The 20,182-nt window shown below is 30.8% G+C and overlaps 1 protein-coding gene and 2 pseudogenes across 1 annotated transcript; all 3 read right to left on the bottom strand.

Annotated features, from left to right (window-relative positions):
* Positions 1-2,131: 2,131 nt before the first annotated feature.
* LOC114164825 (ethylene-responsive transcription factor ERF098 pseudogene) lies at positions 2,132-3,036 on the bottom strand (annotated as a pseudogene).
* A 9,211-nt stretch (positions 3,037-12,247) lies between these two features.
* Positions 12,248-13,069, bottom strand: LOC114162598 (uncharacterized). Its single transcript, XM_028046537.2, has one exon. The coding sequence runs from the start codon at positions 13,067-13,069 to the stop codon at positions 12,248-12,250; it is 822 nt and encodes a 273-aa protein (XP_027902338.2).
* A 1,342-nt stretch (positions 13,070-14,411) lies between these two features.
* LOC114196191 (ethylene-responsive transcription factor ERF098 pseudogene) lies at positions 14,412-14,844 on the bottom strand (annotated as a pseudogene).
* Positions 14,845-20,182: the final 5,338 nt, after the last annotated feature.

Genomic DNA, 20,182 nt, shown 5'->3' with positions numbered 1-20,182 from the left:
AATCTTATTCCAGACACCTCTTTTAATAGAAACTCAAACGTTGTTCAGTATGCTGTGAGAGACTGGTCTTTTTGCTAGAACTTATACGTCACAATATGTTTGCTTATCAAAACCTTGTTTTCTTCTATTACGACTTTTGTAATGGTAGGGTCAGTTATGCCTACGCCAGATGCATATATAGCCAGCGTCGTGAATAGTATTCTGTCACCTTCTTAGAATCTTTCGCGATGAAGTGTAAAAATTCGATTCATCGACTTATACCGAGGGAAGAACAACAATATTTTCAAAACCACTCTTTAGGGAAATTATTTATTGACAAATTTTTTTAAACAAATTTAACAAAGTTTAAAGTAATAATAGTATTTTTTTTTACCTAAATAGATAGTTTATAAAAAAAAAAACTTAGTTAAACTATTATTTTCTTTTAGTAAATAGCTGAATGGTAATTTATTTCAATAATAAAATAAAATATAAATTTAGTTATAAGTTGACCGAACGGAAACAAGAGCATTTGAGGAGGGTAAATAGGATTATGTTATAAGTTGTACATGGACCGTGACTTTAACGTGAAATGTTCAGTGCACTTTTTCTATCAGGCTTATGTGGGGGGTGACAATATATAGCTTAATGCGCGTCTTGAATTGATTATTAAATTAATTAACTGTGACCTAATTCAAATTTGCCAAGAACAATGAACATGCATGTTAATACCATAGTTTGACCCAGATCAATTGGGTGTTTACTGAATTGACCTATCTTGCAATAATAAGATTCCTTTCATTCTTTGTTTTTCGAGTAGAAGATTCTACATTAATCTTCTTTTGATTCGAATAAAACGCCTTTATTTTTTTTCCTTTTTGGCAGACGAATCAATGGGTAAAAACAGGTGCTAGTATTGAAGGTGTCACTTTCTTGCTAATGTTGAGATATGTGTTATTCATCTAGTATCTTCTTGTTAGGTAGAGAAGTGATTAGAGAGTGCTTAATTGTAAACTTTGAAAAACAACAATTTATGGAGGTGCAGGTTAAATTATGGATGTGCAGAAAGAAAAAACTTCCTAACTCATACGAGAAAAAGAAGCCCAAGTAATGAGAGGGCTTTGATGCCCTTAGTCACAAGTCTTTTTCAAAACTTTTCATAAGCACGTCAACTTTGCAACTTTGCAGAGTTTCACATCACTCAGAAAACAAAAGGGTGTGTCTCTTCGATATACAAAACCACTTATCAAGAATATTAATGATATCCTTTCACTAACTCAACCAAAATAAATAATTATATTTTTTAAACATGTTCAAATATAGAAAGGTACAACTCGTCTTAATTCTACCTAGTATAAGTCGGTTATGTGAAGAAAACCAAATATCTCGGAGAAGTAAATTATTGCAACTTGAACTTAATTATCCATTTACATTAATAAATAATTAAGGAACAGAGATAAGGAAAACTTTATCCTCATTACATCAAATCAAAAGATATGTGTGGACATGCTAATCTAAACTTTTATTTGTTTGTTGTAGTGCTTTTCAGTGCTTGATCTTACTTTTATAAAATTAATGTTTAGTGACTTATCAAACTTGTTTAGAAATTGTTTTATCATAAGACATTTAAAAGACAAGTGGGCTTATTGTTGGCCAAAATAGATCTGTTAATAATTTTTTTTATATATCTTTGTAATATACTTTATACAATTACGTATATATATATATATATATATATATATATATATATATATATATATATATATATATATATATATATATATATATAAGATAACATAAAAGTTTGGATTTCATCCACTTTTGAATGAATGATTCTATTATTAGATATTGTGTTTTTTATCTCCATATACTAGGGAATATTAAAAATCTAAATTAGAATAAAATAACGTATCCCCAAAACAAATAAATGCCATCAGACAAATAATTTCACTTTTTGTATTTGAAAAATGCCTGAAGCCTGAAATTCGATTTATTTAACCAGTAGCTAACCAACTACAACGGAAGGGTCTCAATAACTGCCATTAAAATAAAAATTAAAACGAATAAATATGGAACAACCGACACAACAAAAATTAAAATAATAACCTATTAATTACAAACGCAACCTAATTTAAGAAGCCATCAACCTCAACATAGCCAACCATTTTCTCAGGTTACAGCATCGCTTCTTCATCTGCCAAGTAAGAAAAATGCCAAATGCTACTTCATTAACAAATTGAAGCAACAACTTTTCCATATATATGCACATCGAAGTGCTATTATTTCAAGAATCTGTTGCATTAACTGCAAGATTTTCGAAGCTTACAGTGTACAATTGAATCAATGTTGAACGAGGAGGGGGAAGAACCCAATAACACAGGTTCAGTTATGAATACAAAAAGAGAGAAAAAAAAAAGAGGAACTGAATAAAAATGCAGTCCAATTTCTAATCTTTGTTATTCCTTCCTTCTCTTCTCTTCAATCTCAAGAAGATCCTCCAACACCTTGTCATCCAAATACTCGAACTCAATAACTTCCTTTCTGGCAAAAGAACTTCCATTGTCCTTAGCAGAAGAATCTGACGACAATACAAAAGGAAGATGAGAATAGTACTCATCGGGAAAATTAAGGATCGCAAGAGCACCCCTCAAAGCAATGGCAGCACGATCATAAGCTCTGGCTGCTTCTTCGGCAGTGTCAAACGTTCCCAACCATTGTCTTCCCGTAGGTTTTGTCGGATCTCTAATCTCTGCTCCAAACTTACCCCACGGTCTCTTTCTCACACCACGATACTTCACTTCTTCCTCTTTTGATCTCTCTTTCTCCATATATGTTTTCGCTTAAACAACTTTGGTCTTTTTTCACTATTTCCATTCTTTCTTTCAACTCCTTGTATATATATATGCAAATAGAAGCAGCCTCTGTGTGATGCAATTGAGTAAGGTTGTAACTCTTAGTTTTTGTTTCTTGTTATTGACCTGATTCTGAGGTTTCTTTAGGAAGTGTAAAAGTTGGACTCTTCTTTGACTTGGTTTATCATATTTTGGAAGGAACTGGTACTAGAATGAGTATATTTGGACAGGTTCCGTTCCAATGATGTCCAAAATTCGTCACTTTTGCATCCTATATACAGTCGAGGCTCTTTTTCTAGTAGCTTCACAGCTGAGGTGGCGACTGGGTCGAAACGATTAAAGTGCTCATATATTTTATTATTTGTGGAATTATTATGAATTATTTTAATTATAGAACAGTGATAGAACCCTATGACATTGACACATCCTAAGAGGTTAGAACGCAAACACAAGATAACATTTTTTATTTTACACGAGGAACGAATTTTAATAACCAGAATAAAGTTAGAACCATAAAACATGAATAACAGTCCCACATATAATAATACAGTGTTGAATAAATGTGAAATATATGTAGTAGATTATGCCCACCTTACGTAAGTCATACATATTCATTTTATTTTATAATAAAGTAAACATAATAACTGTGTGTTTCTATTTTTTAAATATTTGTATTGTATTATAAATTAATAATATATAAATTAATTAAATTAATATATAAAAGAAAAAGAATAATAAATAATTAAAGATTAATTGTGGAAACTATAAATATAATAAAAATGAGTTAAATATCTTTTTATCTTTCAATTTTTAATATGAAATTTAAAATTAGTTTATTTTCAGAATTTTCATCTAGTTTAGTTTTTAACTCTAGAAATACATAAGTTTAATGTTTTTTAATAATTTATTTTAGTTTATTTAACATCTCATATGTATTTTTAAATTGTGTTAAAAGATATAAAAAATGCAAAAAAATATTTTAAAATATATTTAAAACATTAAATAAATTAATAAAATTTGATTAAAAATATTGAATTCAGATCTCTAAAGTTGGAACTAAACTAGATTAAAGTTTTAAGAATGAACAAATTTTAATTCTCACAAGATAAGAAACTAAAACTATATTTAACCTTAAAATAAAAAAAGAATCTGTGAAATTTTATACACAATAGCACTTCTAAAAAAAACAGTTAATAATTATTATTATTTTTAAATCAGTTAACAGTTATAGTTAACAGTTATATTATAAAAGATAAAATGAAAATAAAAATTGTATGAAAAAAGAACAGATACATATAGATTTCATGCTTTTCTAATTTAAAATATAAAGGTAGAGTAAGTGTTTTCCTTTTATTTGTACCATGACAAAATATATCTATATTTAATAGAATAGATTTGTTATTTTATTTTATACAATACATTTCATTTCATTTCGTTGTCGTTTATTAATTATTAGATTAAATAATTGACTGCAGTTCAGAATACCGCAACTAAACTGGTTCAAAATTGCTGTAGATCAATTTTTTAATAATTTTGTTGTACATCATATTAGACTTGTTGGGTTAATATATGAATTGACATTAATATTATTCAAATCCAGTGTAGATAATTTGACCTGAATTGTACAACGATTCAATTTGATTTTTTTTTAATAAAAAAAACTTGTAATCTTTTAAAATATAAATTATTAGATGCAAATGATTCAGATTTAACAAATTTCGTTTATCTTGTTTAGGGTATTTATTTATATAAAAGTAAGTTTATTTTGATTCCACTGAATGCGTGCATCATTTAAATATTTCAACTACCAAGCTAGACTTGTTTGCAATCCTAGTTAGATTACTTACATAACTTATTAGTCTTAATTAGGTAACTAATAGAGTGATAGTAATGTGGATTAGTTCGTTACGTTTTGGTCTGCATTTGACTAAAAAAAATTGATCCAAATTATTCATGAATTGCAGGTTAGTTTTTATTATTAGCTCATCATGTATAGAGTCATGCATAGGGATTGGCTCGTCAGTTTGTGGCCATCCCTATAAAAATAACTTAAACGTTATAACAATAATTTTATTTTAATATTTTATATTACTATTGTATCTCATAAATCTACAGCTAACAATTAAATTAAATAAACATAATATTAAGATTAACAATAAATAAATAATATGTCAAAGTTAAATTTTGTATAAAAAAAATATAAAATATTTTTTATACAAAATTATAGCATTTAATAATTGATGTTAAATGTGGATAAAAGAAATGACTTAGGGATTCAAACATAAAGCGGTGGAGAAAAATAAAATAAATAAAAGAGTTATAGATTAAAATATGTTAACAAGAATTTTTGTTGGTTATACGAGTTAGTATGTCCCTCTCCAATAATGACTAATGACTAGGGTGGACTCTTGTGATAGGCCTATACGATCATAGAATTAAAATACTTTGTATGTTAAGGCAATGTGGTTATATATTGTCTCATAGTCTCATATTTGTTGGAAATAAGAAAGTAAAGTGAGCATTATATAAAGATAAAGATTTATAAATTCATTGTTTTAAAATTTTGAGTTGGTAGTGATGTCAATACTTTATATATGATTGGACTTAGTTCTCTTTAGTGTTTTATCGTCACAATGAAGTTATAAGCAACTGGAGAGTTCATGCTTTTGAGCTAAGCCTTTGTCCCATTCTATTTCTATCTCCTTCTCCTTGGGTTTTTTCTTCTCCTTTCTGGTTTGATTTCAAGTATTCCTCCTTTGAAATGCATGCTCCTCTTACTTTATCACCATATATAGGTTCAGCACTATGTCCACTTATGCATTTGGGCCTGACACGGCCTTGTTTCTGGACGCGCAGAGAAGACACGCTATGCATAGCGAAAGGTGAAGTTCTCGTCGCGCGGACACGGTGGCCTTGCAGTTGCAGAGGGGAAGGGGGCGTGAAGGAAAACAAAAACAAGGAATGATTAGAAATAAGAGTGTGGTATGGTGAAAGCGAAAAGAGATATGGAAAATCTAAGGCTAAAATACTCCCTTGGTCCATGTTTTCGCTGGAAAATCTCAAATAGGTCCATAGATTTTTTTTAATCTCAATTTGGTCCATAATTCTGCAAAATTTATTCAATTAAGCCCAATTCATTAACAACGTTAAGTTGAGTAACGATTTTTTGTATAACACTATTCACGTTTCAATGGATGGCTGATGTGGATTTATTTTTTAATGTGAACAGTACAACGTGGAAAATAATTTTTGAATTAAACAGACATGTTTTTCAAGGTCGTCGTTTTGTTTATTAATTTCATAATTATAACGTCGTTTTGGGATGATTTTAAAATTAGGGATTAAGAGAAATAAGGATTGCGAGTAGGTTTGGGATTGCGACGAGGGATTGGGATTGCGAGGCGGAGGAAGGCGCTGCCATTTTTCAACGTTGATTGCAATCTCTAAGCTTTATCGTGACGACATTGTTGAGCGAAGGTCATCTACACTGAAGGTTAGAAGTTGGATTTGGAATTTTGTTTGTTATTTTTGTTGATTGGGGTTTAGGGTTTTTTGGACTTCGATTTTTTGTTTGCTTTGTTTTCATGGATGGAAGTGTGGGAGTGTTGTGTGATTGGGGTTTAAGGAGTTTCATTTTCCATTTTGTGCGTGGGTCTGTGATCCCCCATTTGCTTTGAGCAGTGTAGTTTATATTATTTGTGGTCCCCCATATTAATTTGTCGGTTTGACGGTGGTATGGACGGTAATATGTGTATCCTTTTGTGGGCATTTTAATTTCAGGTTGGATGTCTAAAGATCGTTTCGAAGTGGTGGTCCACCACTGTGGGCATTTTGTCAGTGATGGGAAGCTACGGTATGACGGTTGGAAAAAGGTGTCGTGGTTCTGTGATCCTGATACGTGGAGCTATTTCGAGATTTTGCATGAAGTACGAGAATTGGGACATCTTAATCCCAAAGAGTTGTGGTACTCTATTGGAGGAGAGTCAGTGCTAGAAGATAGGTTGGTGCAGCTAGTTGATGACAAAGGCGCTATGCATATGGCCACCATATCTATGATAAATGGTGTTGTTCATCTTTATGTGGTGCACAGGATGACTGAACCTGAGGTTATTAACATGATCGAAGGGGGTGTGGTTGATAATGAAGGGGATAAAGAAGTGGAGGGTGATGGTGAAGTTGAAAAGGAGTTGGATGATGAAGTTAATGGACAAAAAGAGACAGATAAGGAGGATGTGCAGGATTTTGATGCTGAAGTTGAAAAGGAGTTGGATGATGATGGAGAAAAAGAGACTGATAAGGAGGATGTGCAGGAGGTTCATGCTGAAGTTGAAGAGAACTTACATGAGGCAGATGAGGTGGAGGTGGTTGAGGTTTATGACGAAACCGAAGATAAGTCAGATGCAGATGGTGAGGATACAAGGACTGATGTTGCTGCAGAGCAGTTTTGTGATGAAGGGCTTGTTGATGTCAGTGTTGAAGCTGACGAGGAAGTTGAGCCATGGGATGGTCACGTGGAATGTGAAGTTGGTGGTACTCCAGAAGATATTGGAGGAGCAGGTTCTTCCAGTCAACCACAGTGTAGTAATTCAAGTGAGGATGAGGTTGTAGGAGTAGGATCTGGTGATGAATTTTCAGATATTGAGTGACACTCAGATGAATTCCTTACTGCAACCGACACTGATGAGGAAGACAATGATAAAGAGTGTTATGGAAGCTTTCCAACTTTCTCAATGCCAAAAAGTATGGACCAATACAAATGGGAAGTTGGTACCTATTTCACAGAGAAAAAGGAATTTACAGAAGCTATTCGAACATATGCATTGGCAAATGGAAAGAATTTAAGATTTGATCGAAATGACAGGAGTAGAGTTACTGTCAAATGTTTTGGTGCGGAGGGAAAGTGCAATTGGTATGCTTACTGTGCATATATGTCTGTAGTGAAGTCTTGGCAACTTAGGAAAATAATTGATGAGCATAGCTGCAATAAAGACTTTAATGTGAAGTTAATGAATGCAAAATGGTTGAGTAAGAAGATGGAAAAGACTGTTAGAGAAAACCCGCATATGAAGGTCATGGATATCCGTGACAAGGTATCTAGGAAGTGGAATGTCTGTATATCTAGAAATATGGCTTTCAGAGCAAAAGCAATTGCAAGAGATGCTGTTGATGGTTCATTCACAGAGCAATATAGAAGAATATACGATTATGCAAATGAGCTTTTGAGAGGAAATTCGGGTTCTACAGTGAAGGTTAAAGTGGAAAACATTGATGGTGAAGTCATATTTAGTAGGTTTTATGCATGCCTAAAGGCATGCAATGATAGTTTTGCCGCATGTAGGCCCATTATTGGAGTGGATGGCTGCTTTTTGAAGGGCAAGTATGGTGGAGAGTTATTGACAACAGTATTTAATGACTTCATATTTTGTGTACTGGTATGTTAGGTTCTGGTCAAGATCACGGTTCACTATAAGACCTCAATGTGACAGCAAAGCATGTACAAAACTCCAGGTCATCAGCAGTAAACGCCGTTTATGAAGAAATAACGGAATGGGCTTAATTGAATCAATTTTGCAGAATTATGAACCAAATTGAGATTAAAAAAAATCTATGGACCTATTTGAGATTTTCCAGCGAAAACATGGACCAAGGGAGTATTTTAGCCAAAATCTAATTCAGAATAAAAGATCATCTAATGGAAATTCGGTGTAATCTTTCCATTAATCTCTCAAAATTATATTTTTTCTTAGTTTTCTTTAACATTATCATTATTTATGTTGAATAATATCTTGCATTTATGTTAGTTCAACTTTCTTTTCTGACTTTTTTTCATAAAGAATTACAATTTATTAAAAAATTGAATTGAGTAGAAAACCATATAAATAATACTATATTAAAAAAATTTTAAAAAAAATGTAATCAACAAGGAATTTGCATTATTTGGGAGGAGGTAATATAATTGCTAATTGAAAATAAAAATACAGAAAGCCAACATTTCACAACATCCAGATTGAAAATATATATATATATATATATTAAAGAGTTTTTAAAATAATTTAACAAAAATTAGAAAACAATTAAAAGTAAAAAAAATCCCCATAAGTAACTAATAGATGTTAACTAATATAGTATATTTAAACAAATTGATGAATGAATCTTTTTATTGAATGGCAGCCAAACCTTTAAATAACAGCATAAATACAATTGTAACTGACAAAAACAAAATAACAGAATAAAAAACAAATCTCGTAACAGACTCAACAAATATAACTTCAACAAACCCTCCCTTAAACTAATTGCACCCATGCACTTTGTTTAAAGTTGGAATTTCGCACACTCCAAGCAGTTTTCGAAATTTCAGAAAAGAATCCAATTTTAAAGGCTTGGTCATAATATCTGCAATTTGGTCCTGTGTTCCGCAATGAACTAGCTCAATGACCCCATCTCTTGTGAGATCTCTGAGGAAGTAAAACCTTACATCTATGTGTTTACTCCTTCCATGCATAACTGGGTTTTTGGACAATTTGATAGTTGAGCAATTATCACACATTATCAGAGTAATTTCTGTTTGATCCAATCCTAACTCCTTTAGGACCCTTCTCATCCAAATTGCTTGACAAGCACATCCAGTTGCTGCAATGAACTCAGCTTCTGTGGTGGAAAGTGTGACAATTGGTTGCTTTTTGGAGGACCAAGCAACACTGCCTTCACTCATTAGGAACACATATCCTGATGTACTTTTTCTATCCTCTACATCTCCAGCATAGTCACTATCAGTAAAACCCAATAGCTTCTCAGTTCCTCCTCTTTTATATAGAATCCCATAGTTTTCACTACCCTTTAAATACCTAAGAATTCTCTTAGCCACTTTAGCATGCATTTCTGTTGGTTGAGTCATATACCTGCTAATTAAGCTGACCACAAACATCAAATCTAGTCGGGTGGTAGTGATGTACATCAAACTACCAACCATTTGTTTGAAATGAGTTTCATCAATTTTGACTCCCCCTTCATCTTTACATAAATTATTTTCTGGCACAATAGGATTGTTGACAGAATTACTTTCTTCCATGCCAAATCGCCTCAGAATTTCTTGAGCATATTTCTTTTGGTGTATGTAAATCCCATTAGAACACTGCAACACTTCAATGCCTAAGAAAAATCTCATTTTTCCTAAATCTGTCATCTCAAACTGTTGTTGCATGGATTTCTTAAAATGATTCATCATAAGCTCATCATTTCCTGTGTATATAAGATCGTCTACATAAACACTGATAATAAGAATCTTACCTTCTTTGCTCCATTTAAAAAAGAGTGTTTGCTCATTTTGACTTTGCTAAAAACCTTCACTAACAAAATAAGACTCAATGTGGCTAAACCAAGTTCGTGGTGCTTGTTTTAGACCGTATAAAGCCTTATGGAGTTTATAAACCATATGTTCACTTCCTTTCTTCTCATATCCTTTTGGTTGAGCAACATACACGTCTTCCGTTAAGGTTCCATGTAGGAAAGCGGATTTGACATCAAATTGATAGATACTCCATCCTCGTTGTGCAGCAATTGCTATTACCATTCTAATAGTATCCATCCGAGCTACAGGGGCAAAAACTTCATTGTAGTCAATACCATGCTTTTGTGAATACCCTTTAGCCACGAGGCGAGCTTTGAATTTATCCACTTCTCCATGTTCATTTACTTTGGTTTTGTATATCCATTTAACTCCAATCTTCTTTGCACCATTCGGTAACTCAACTAATTTCCAAGTATGGTTCTTCTCTATAGCTGTGATCTCATCTTCCATGGCTTGCCTCCATTTAGCACTTTTTACTGCATCTTCAAAACATATTGGATCTGCAGAATCTACCAAAGCCATATGCACGATATCTTCATCTTTTGACAGTCCTTCTCCTGACACATAATCTTCCCTCCACCTTGGAGCATGTCTTATTCTTCCATCTTCATCTACAACATTTTGTGTTGTATCAAGTTGATCTCCAATCTGATCAGTCTCTTCAATTTCGTTCTCCTTAGTTGGGTTTGCATCAGTATGATCATATTCATAAAATTCGTTGTTTCCACCTTCTGAATCTACTTGCAAGTTTTCTTTGGAGGCTGTATTCCAATCCCACTGTTTTTCGTCTTCAAAAATGACATCCCGACTTATTAAAACTTTTCTTGATGCAGGATCATATAACTTGTACCCCTTTGATTCATCACTAACACCAAGGAGAACACATTTAACACTTTTACCTTCTAATTTGGTCCTCTTAGCATCTGGAATACGTGCATGTCCTACACATCCAAATACTCTAAAATGCTCAACAGAAGGTTTCTCACCACTCCACGCCTCCTCTGGTGTCATTCCTTTAACTGCCAACGTGGGAGATCGATTTAGAACATATGTTGTCCACTTCACAGCTTCAGGCCAAAACATTTTCGGAACTCCCTTGGCAGACAACATTGATATGACTAGGTTCAACATCGTCCTGTTTTTATGCTCGGCCACTCCATTTTGTTGTGGAGTATAAGCTGTAGTTAATTGCCTCTTTATCCCATTCAATTTACAAAAATCATTGAACTCTGCTGAATTGAATTCTCCTCCTCTGTTTGTACGTAAACATTTGATAGCCAAACCACTTTCTTTCTCATCGAGCATTTTAAAACACTTGAAATGATGGAATGCTTCTGATTTTTCCAATAAAAAATATACCCAAGCTTTTCTAGAATAGTCATCTATAAAGCATAAGAAGTACCTTTTTTGACTATTTGATGCTGGTGTAATAGGACCGCAAATGTCTGCATGAATCAATTGTAATTTTTGGGTTGCTCTCCAATGACTTTGTTTAGGAATTGGCTCACGATGTTGCTTCCCTTGAACGCAATCAGTACACATAATTGTAGAGGTAGGCAGCAAAGGCAAGCCATGAACCATCTCGCTTTTCTGAAGCAATTGTAAACCTTGGTGGCTGAGATGAGCGTATCTGCAATGCCACAAATGAGGAAGTTCTTGTGTTGTGGTGTTGAAACATATTTCCATTTTTTTTTTAAATCCTTACAGGTAATATAAACATCCTGTTTGGAGTCATCTTGATTTGTAAGATTAATCCTTTGTGAGGATGATATATATTGCACCCTCCTGACTTAAACATGATGGTTAACCCTTTCTCTTGCAACTGGCCAATACTCAATAGATTATTCTTGAGCTCAGGTACGTAAAAAACATCTTGTATCACATGAGTGACACCATTGACATTCAGCTTCACATTTCCTTTGCCAAAAACGTTCATCTTGGTGTTGTTTCCAAGCTTTACTACATGTCTAAAAGATTCATCAATCTCATTGAAATTTGATTTATCTCCACACATGTGATTTGAGCATCCTGAATCGAGAAACCAAGCATCTTCCTTGCTTGTTTGATGTTAAGGAAGCCCAACGTGAGACATTAGCAATATTTCTTCTTCTTCGTCAAATTCTGCATAATTAACTTCCTTGTCCAATGAAGGACATTCATACTGGTAGTGACCTAGCTTGTGGCATTTAAAACATTCAATCGTTGCTCGATTGAAAATTTGCCTTCCTCTTCCTCTCCCACGTCCTCTTCCTCTTCCCCTTGTGCCAACATTATCTGAACGCACTGTCAATGCTTGTTCTTCTCCGCTTGATTTGATAAACTTTTGCTCATGAACAACTAGAGAGCTTTGTAGTTCATCAATAGTAAGTCTGTCAATGTCCTTAGATTCCTCAATTAAGGTTCTAAGGATTTTTTCGACAATAGTAACTTCTTTCATATCTTCACCATTACTCCGCATCTTGGTTGCTACATTCATAACACGAGCAAAATATTCAGTTATGGTTTCACCCACTTTCATTTCCAAAACTTCAAAGTCTCTTCCCAGAGCTTGGAGAAGAGAACGCTTTACTCTAGCATTTCCAGCAAACTTTTTCTTCATTGAATCCCATATCTGCTTCGATGTGCGTTTTTCCAGAATTTGCTCAAGAATTGTTCTATCAATGGCTTGAAACAAATAGTTCTTAACTTTGAGATCTTTCGTAATCAGATCCTCCAGCTCCTTTTGTTGCACCTCAGTCAACTCCACTCCTTCTGCAGCGTCATACCCACACTCCACCAAATGCCAATAACCTTCTGATCTTAAAAGGTTTTCCATAAGCATGCTCCAATGGTCATAATGACCATCGAAACGTGGTATGGCAAGTTGCACGAAGCTCTTATCCTCACTCATTTTATGATTCACTCAAAGTCTGCCGCTTTTTTATATCAGGCCCCAAGATGGAGCTCTGATACCAATTTGTTAACTAATATAGTATATTTAAACAAATTGATGAATGAATCTTTTATTGAATGGCAGCCAAGCCTTTAAATAACAGCAGAAATACAATTGTAACTGACACAAACAAAATAACAAAATAAAAAATAAATCCCGTAACAGACTCAACAAATATAACTTCAACAATAGAGACATTCCCCGCTTCAACCAATTGTCATCCTACACACAGGTGATTTTTCAAGTATTTTCTAAAACAGATTATAAAACCATGTCGGGTTAAATAAATATAACGGTACACATTTGCTTCATTCTTTTATAAAAATGAATATATTAACCAATTATAGAATCCACAAAGATCTGTTCAATGGTGAAGATGTGGTTAATAAACATGAATTATGTGTACTACTTTATAAAGTAGTAACTATGAAAAATAGCAAAAGCGGTGTAAAGAAGCCACCAACCTCAACATTGCCAACTCTTTTTATCTCGTTTCATCATCTGCCAAAAAAGTTCAGTGTCAGGGAAAACAATAATTAAATTATCTCAGAAGCCGAACCAATTTAATGCTATGCACATTATCAAAAAATTAACCAGACTCAATTTCATAGAATTAAAAGGATACTAAAAGAATTGTAGACAGTTGATTCTCATGCTTCACAACCAAAAGCAATTAGCATTCAAAACAAAAATTTCGTATTTGTAGAACTTGGTCCAAACTTGTTAGTATTTTAAGGTTGTTAAAGGAATAGTCGAAGGAATAGAAAAAATGTGTAGACAGTAGAGTGTGAAAGTAGTAGTTGAAAAAGTGTATTTTGTAATTAAAAATAATTGTATTAGATATTGTGTTAGTTGTTCTTGATCTTACAAATGGTAAGATACATTGGTATTTATAGACCCATAAATTATTTTAGAAACTCTTAGTTAGAACTTATACAAAGAGTTCTAGATTTTTTTTACATAGTAAAATATTCTTGGCTTTTCTTCCTATCGTAAGCTTTTCTCCGATACTCAAGTTTCATTACATTTCAATACCTATATCTTATATTTTTGTTGATTGCTCTATACTTTAATAAAACCAAACACCTACAGAAGTTAACGTAAGTAAATAAATGTAAGAATAAAAACATAGTTTTCATATATACCCTACATCTGAATTTCTTCAACCACTTTCAGAATAAAACTATATATAGTGGTTCATGATAGAAAAACTTGCTTTCATAAGGTTTTCTGCATGAGATTCTAAAACCATACAATCAATTTCAAGAACCCTAAAAATGGCGGGTGGGGGCATGAAGATTTTTGGAAAACAACCCTAGAGCACAAACCCTAAAAAAGTGACTCTTATCAGTTATTTATTAATATTGGTTCCTTCTCTTCACTTCTGACTCAAGAAGATCTTCCAACACCTTATCATCCAAATACTCGAACTCGATAACTTCCCTGTCTTGTGAAGAACAAGAACTTCCAATGGCTGTAGTCGAAGAACTTGCAGATGAATCAGGAAAATTAAGGACTGCAAGTGCACCCCTCAATTCAAGTGCTGCACGATCATAAGCTCTAGCTGCTTCTTCTGCTGTGTCAAATGTTCCTAACCACTGTCTTCCCGCAGGTTTTCTTGGATCTCTGATCTCTGCTCCGTACTTACCCCATGGCCTCTTTCTCACACCACGGTACTTCACTTCTTCACCTCCTTTCTCTTTCTCTGCTTCATCCTTGTGTGAATCCTCCATATATGTTCCTTTCACCTATAATTTTAAGTCCTTTATTGCACCCTTTTTGAGGAGCTTGTGCTTGTGTCTTACCTCTCAATGTATATATATAGCCCTAGCTATATGCCAAAACATCGTGTTGCGTTTGAGCTATGAGTTTTTGTTTGTGCCTGTTGACTTTTTTCTTAGCTTTTACGAGGAAGTGTAAAAGTTCGATTCTCCTTCGACTTTGCTAATGTTTTGAAATGAACTGCTATAACTAGACAAAAAAAATGTGGGGACAGGACCCCATGCACAAATTTTGCCATGTGGTGTGCATCGTCACGTTAACATCCAACATTATTTGAAGGTCTTATTCTCGTACAAGCATGAGGCGGCGTCTGGGTTGAAAATCAAATAGAGTGAGATTTCGATCTTTTAAGAGTAATGGAAATGAATTCTTATAACAGTTTTTGAATGGTGGAGAAAATACAGTTTTTCTTACTCTACGTATTAAATTTTGGAAAATGATTTTTTAATTACTAAATTTTGACAATTTTTTCTTATAATTTAAGGTGTCATCTTTTAAGTGGTTTTTCATTTTTTTTTCTCATTCTTAATATTCAAAAACCACTTAAAAGATGACACCTCATGTTATAAGAAAAAGTTATTAAAATTTAGTTGTCAAAATATTATTCTCCTAAAATTTTTGAGTGGTAAAGTAATGTTAAAGGGTATAAAACTTAAGAGGTTATTTAATTTGCAACTAAAGTATACATTAAATTTTGTATATTGGTTATGAAATGCAAGTAATGACATAAAATTCAATCAAGATCAAATATATACACCTAATGATTAACAAAAAATACAATCAACTAAAATTCCATCAAGTAAATGAAATGTAGATGAAAATATATGGAATAATGAACTACTAAAAAGTAATTATTTTTTTATAAAGTATCCTATCAAACAATTCAAGATTTAATGATGGTCAATACTCCTTCAAATGTAAAACAACTCATAGGAGAACAATTCAAATTAGAAGTAGTATATTAATCTTTATATTGAATTTCATACAAAAAAACTAAAGTTCACTCAATTCTACATAAATCTACCAAAGGTTTAACACCACAACTCCTAAAAATATGGATTTCTCGAAATATAAACAACACAATTTATCAGGAGTTTGACACTTCTAGATTCACGATTATCACCAAACAATTGTACCAATATAAAAATTTAGAAAAGACAATAAAAAAATAATATATAATTACCAAGTAAACTAAATTATATATTTAAATTTCATAAATAATAAAATTATATGAATATAGATAAATTTTCAACATAAATAAATAACTTAACATCCCACTTTCTAAAATAACAATTTAAAGCAAGCACATATAGACTCACCTTACCTTGTAAAAAAAAGAAATATATGTGTTTAATCTAACTTTAACTTTTGAGAAAAAGGATAAATTTTAAAAAAAATTACGCTGGACAACATCTAAGAAGTTTGAAATTTATACAAAAATGTGTTTCAATTACACCGTGTGTGTCTATATACATATACTACTAAAAATTCTTATATTACATGAGATTTTTCTTGTAAATGTGTTAAAAAAATTTGTAAGAAAAGATTTTTTTTCTGTCATTTTTTTTAAAATTTTAATTGACAGATAATTCCTTCATGGATAATCATTTTTTACAAAATTATAAAATTTGCAAGTATTTTTTATAAAATTTGTTATGAAAAGTGTTATACAAAATATTTTGCAAGAAAATTGGTAACAATTTCTTGCAAATTTTTTTTTCTCAACAAAATTTTTAAGTCCTGCGAAAAAATTTTCAAAACAAAATTGATAAGAAATATGAGTTTGTTTAGTAGTGGTATATATATATATATATATATATATATATATATATATATATAAATTTCCTGTAGATCAGTAGACTTGCAACCTTAATGAAACGATTTGACATTAATATAATTTGAATTCATCCGTCTAGATTATCTGACTTTATGTTGCATAATGATTCAATTTGGCTTTCTTTCCCAAAATACTTAACATTTGTAATAAATTAATGCGCATTTTGTAACTTATATGCATGATTAAAATTAACAAATTTCGTTGATACAATATTGATATTTAAAATTAGTTGATTTTCAAGGGTTTAATTTTTATTTTTTTTTCATGTACAGATTTGTTTACATTGTTAAAGTATAAATATATTTGGAAATTAAGGATTATAAAGGATAACAATCTTAAATCTTTATTTTTTATAAATGTAAACATTTTTATATATTTTAATTAAATTAGTACAAAAAGTATAAGTTAGTTAATTCGAGTGAAAACGGTGATTCAAATTTATGAAGTAAAATCTCAAGTTTATGTTTAAAAAAAACGTAATTTATATTAATAGAATTAATGGATACTTTGTTTCTTTATCGGCAGATAAATCATATATTAATAATAAAGCATTTAGGATTTTTTAATCCATTTACACATAAAAAAAACACTAATTAATCAATTACAAAATTAACAAGTATACTATATAGTTTTACTTATCAAAATCATTTTCATTTTTTTCTATATATATCTACACAAAAAGTTATGAAAACTATTCTATACATAAGTATATTCTTTTATTCATTTATACTTAGTTCTCAATCAACCTGTCAAAAGTTAAACAGACTCTTTTTACATATTAAATATATAAGTGAAGAGAATGGTTCCAATAAATTCCTAAGTACACCACTCACTACACCTACTCATCAAAAAGTTCTAAGTAATTATCTTATTATTTAAATATTACAACTTTGTAAAACAAACTCAGAATTTTGCATATAATTTTAATCTTATGTATCATCATTAAAATTATATTTTGGTTAAAATATCTTTTTGGTCCTAATTTTCGTCAAGTTTTTTCAAATAAGTCCTAATTTTGGTTTTGTGTTCAAATAGGTCCCAATTTTTGTCAATTATGTTCAATTGGGTCCTTTTTTGTTAACACCGTTTAAATCATTAATGGCCATGAACAGTAACTGTCACGTGTCATTTCGTGGTTTTTTTGAATTTTTTTTATTTTTATTTTTAATTTTTAATTTTTTTTTAAAATTTTTAAAATTTTTTTTTAAAATGTACACGTGTCAACCCAGGAGTGTGTCACGTGTCACTTTGTGGTTTTTTTGAATTTTTTATTTTATTTTTTTGAATTTTTTTTTGAATTTTTTTGAATTATTTTTTAAATGTCCACGTGTCAATCTAGTAGTGTGCCACGTGTCAAAGTTAATATTTTTATATTCAATTTGGTCCCTATATTTGTTATTTTTGTTCAATTAGGTCCTAATTTTTGTTTAGATTAACCAATTTGGTCCCTATAGAAGATGTGACCAAATTTAATTTTTATATCAAAGTTATAATGATGTGAATTTTAATATATTGAATAAAGATATTTAATAAAAAATATGAATTTTAATATAAAAATTAAATTTGGTTTTAATTTGGAGAGGGACCAAATTAGTTAATGTTAACAAAAATTTGGACCTAATTGAACAAAAATAACAAATATAGGGACCAAATTGAATTTAGAACATTGACTTTGACACGTGGCACACTACTGGGTTGACACGTGGACATTTAAAAAAAATTTAAATTTTTTTTTTAAAAAATTCAAAAAAAATTCAAAAAAAATTCAAAAAAACCACGAAGTGACACGTGGCACACTCCTAGGTTGACACGTGTACATTTTAAAAAAAATTAACAAAATTTTAAAAAAAAAATTAAAAAATTTTAAAAAATTTTAAAAAATTTTAAAAAATAAAAATAAAAATAAAAAAAAATTCAAAAAAACCACGAAGTGACACATGGCAGTCACTGTTCATGACCGTTAATGATTTAAACGGTGTTAGCAAAAAAGGACCCAATTGAACAAAATTGACGAAAATTGTGACCTATTTGAACACAAAAACAAAATTAGGACTTGTTTGAAAAAACTTGACGAAAATTGGGACAAAAAAGGTATTTTAACCTTATATTTTCAATCAATGAAAAGTTACTAATAATATAATTTTCAAGATAGTCTCTATAGAAAAACTTAGTGTATATTTTACCAAGATCTGGATGGTCTAATCTAAAAGAGTGTAAAAATTCTGTATGACTTTAGCCTAAGAAAAGTTTTATAATAATAATAATAATAATAATAATAATAATAATAATAATAATGACTGAGTATTGAAATAATTATTTTTTAGTTAAATATTATAAAATATATAACCTTTTATACATGAAAACAATCAAATTTAATAATTATTTGCCGTTAATAAAAAGAAATGGTGTAACATGATTGATTTCCTTTTACTTGTAAAATTAACCTTCATGTATGATTGTGTTAAGCTAATCAAAACAATATTTAAAGTGAAAATGTTCTATTAAACTTGAATGAATATTTGTAATTACATTAAAGAATAAATTTGTTATGCAAAATATACTTTAAACACACATTAAAAAGGAGTATATATAGTCTTAGATATTATGTGTTGCATTTTAATATTGCTTTTACTTCGGGGAATAGGCACAAAAGGAAAAAAAAAATGCTTTTCATAAGAAGTTGCAAGTCGCTTAAAATAAATCTAATAATTCTGTACATCAAGATTTAAAGAAAAACCACATCACATTTATACAACAATACGAAGAAAAAATAGTTTTGTAATAACTATATTATTAAATCATCTATAATTTAAAAAGAAAGACCAATGTTGCAATACATAACTATAAGTATATATTCTAGGAAAAGACTAAAAGCTTACATTTTTTGTGCTTTAGTGTTTAATAAGAGAACCTATGTATTATAATTCATTTTATGAAGTTATACTTTTGTAAGAAAATCAATAAATACTTTCTTCACTAGAGTTTTTCTTTAGATTTAATCTTATTTATCTTTGTAGAAAAATAAAATAAAAACAGATAATACTTATTCAAGAAGAGGTCAAGATTGGATAATTAGAACACTTATGATTTTCATTAATAACTTTATGTACTCTTTCATAATCAAATTTGTCAATCGAGAAACTTTTTAAAAGTTTTTTAAATGAAATTGGATGTAACCCAATATTTATGGAACTAACATAAATTATGCATGACCCTTTTATCACATAGACAATATATTTCTAGATGGTTAACTTGATTATGCAAAAAAATCTAGTTTTTTAATTTATTCTAGAGTTTGCATGTTATTTTAGCTTATATGAAGAGATAATATCTTAAGGTTAGTTTTATTAAGGTTAGCTCTTGGTAGAACTAGAGGAGAACATTGTACGAGAGCTATGGATAATGAATGACTATTTGTAAGGAGAAACATTCTAAAGAATCAAGTTCGATTA

Source organism: Vigna unguiculata, chromosome 9 (genome assembly GCF_037176805.1).
Source record: "Vigna unguiculata cultivar grain cowpea cultivar isolate G323 ecotype 2 chromosome 9, ASM3717680v1, whole genome shotgun sequence".
NCBI lineage: Eukaryota > Viridiplantae > Streptophyta > Magnoliopsida > Fabales > Fabaceae > Vigna > Vigna unguiculata.
This window is presented reverse-complemented; position numbering and strand designations above follow the sequence as displayed.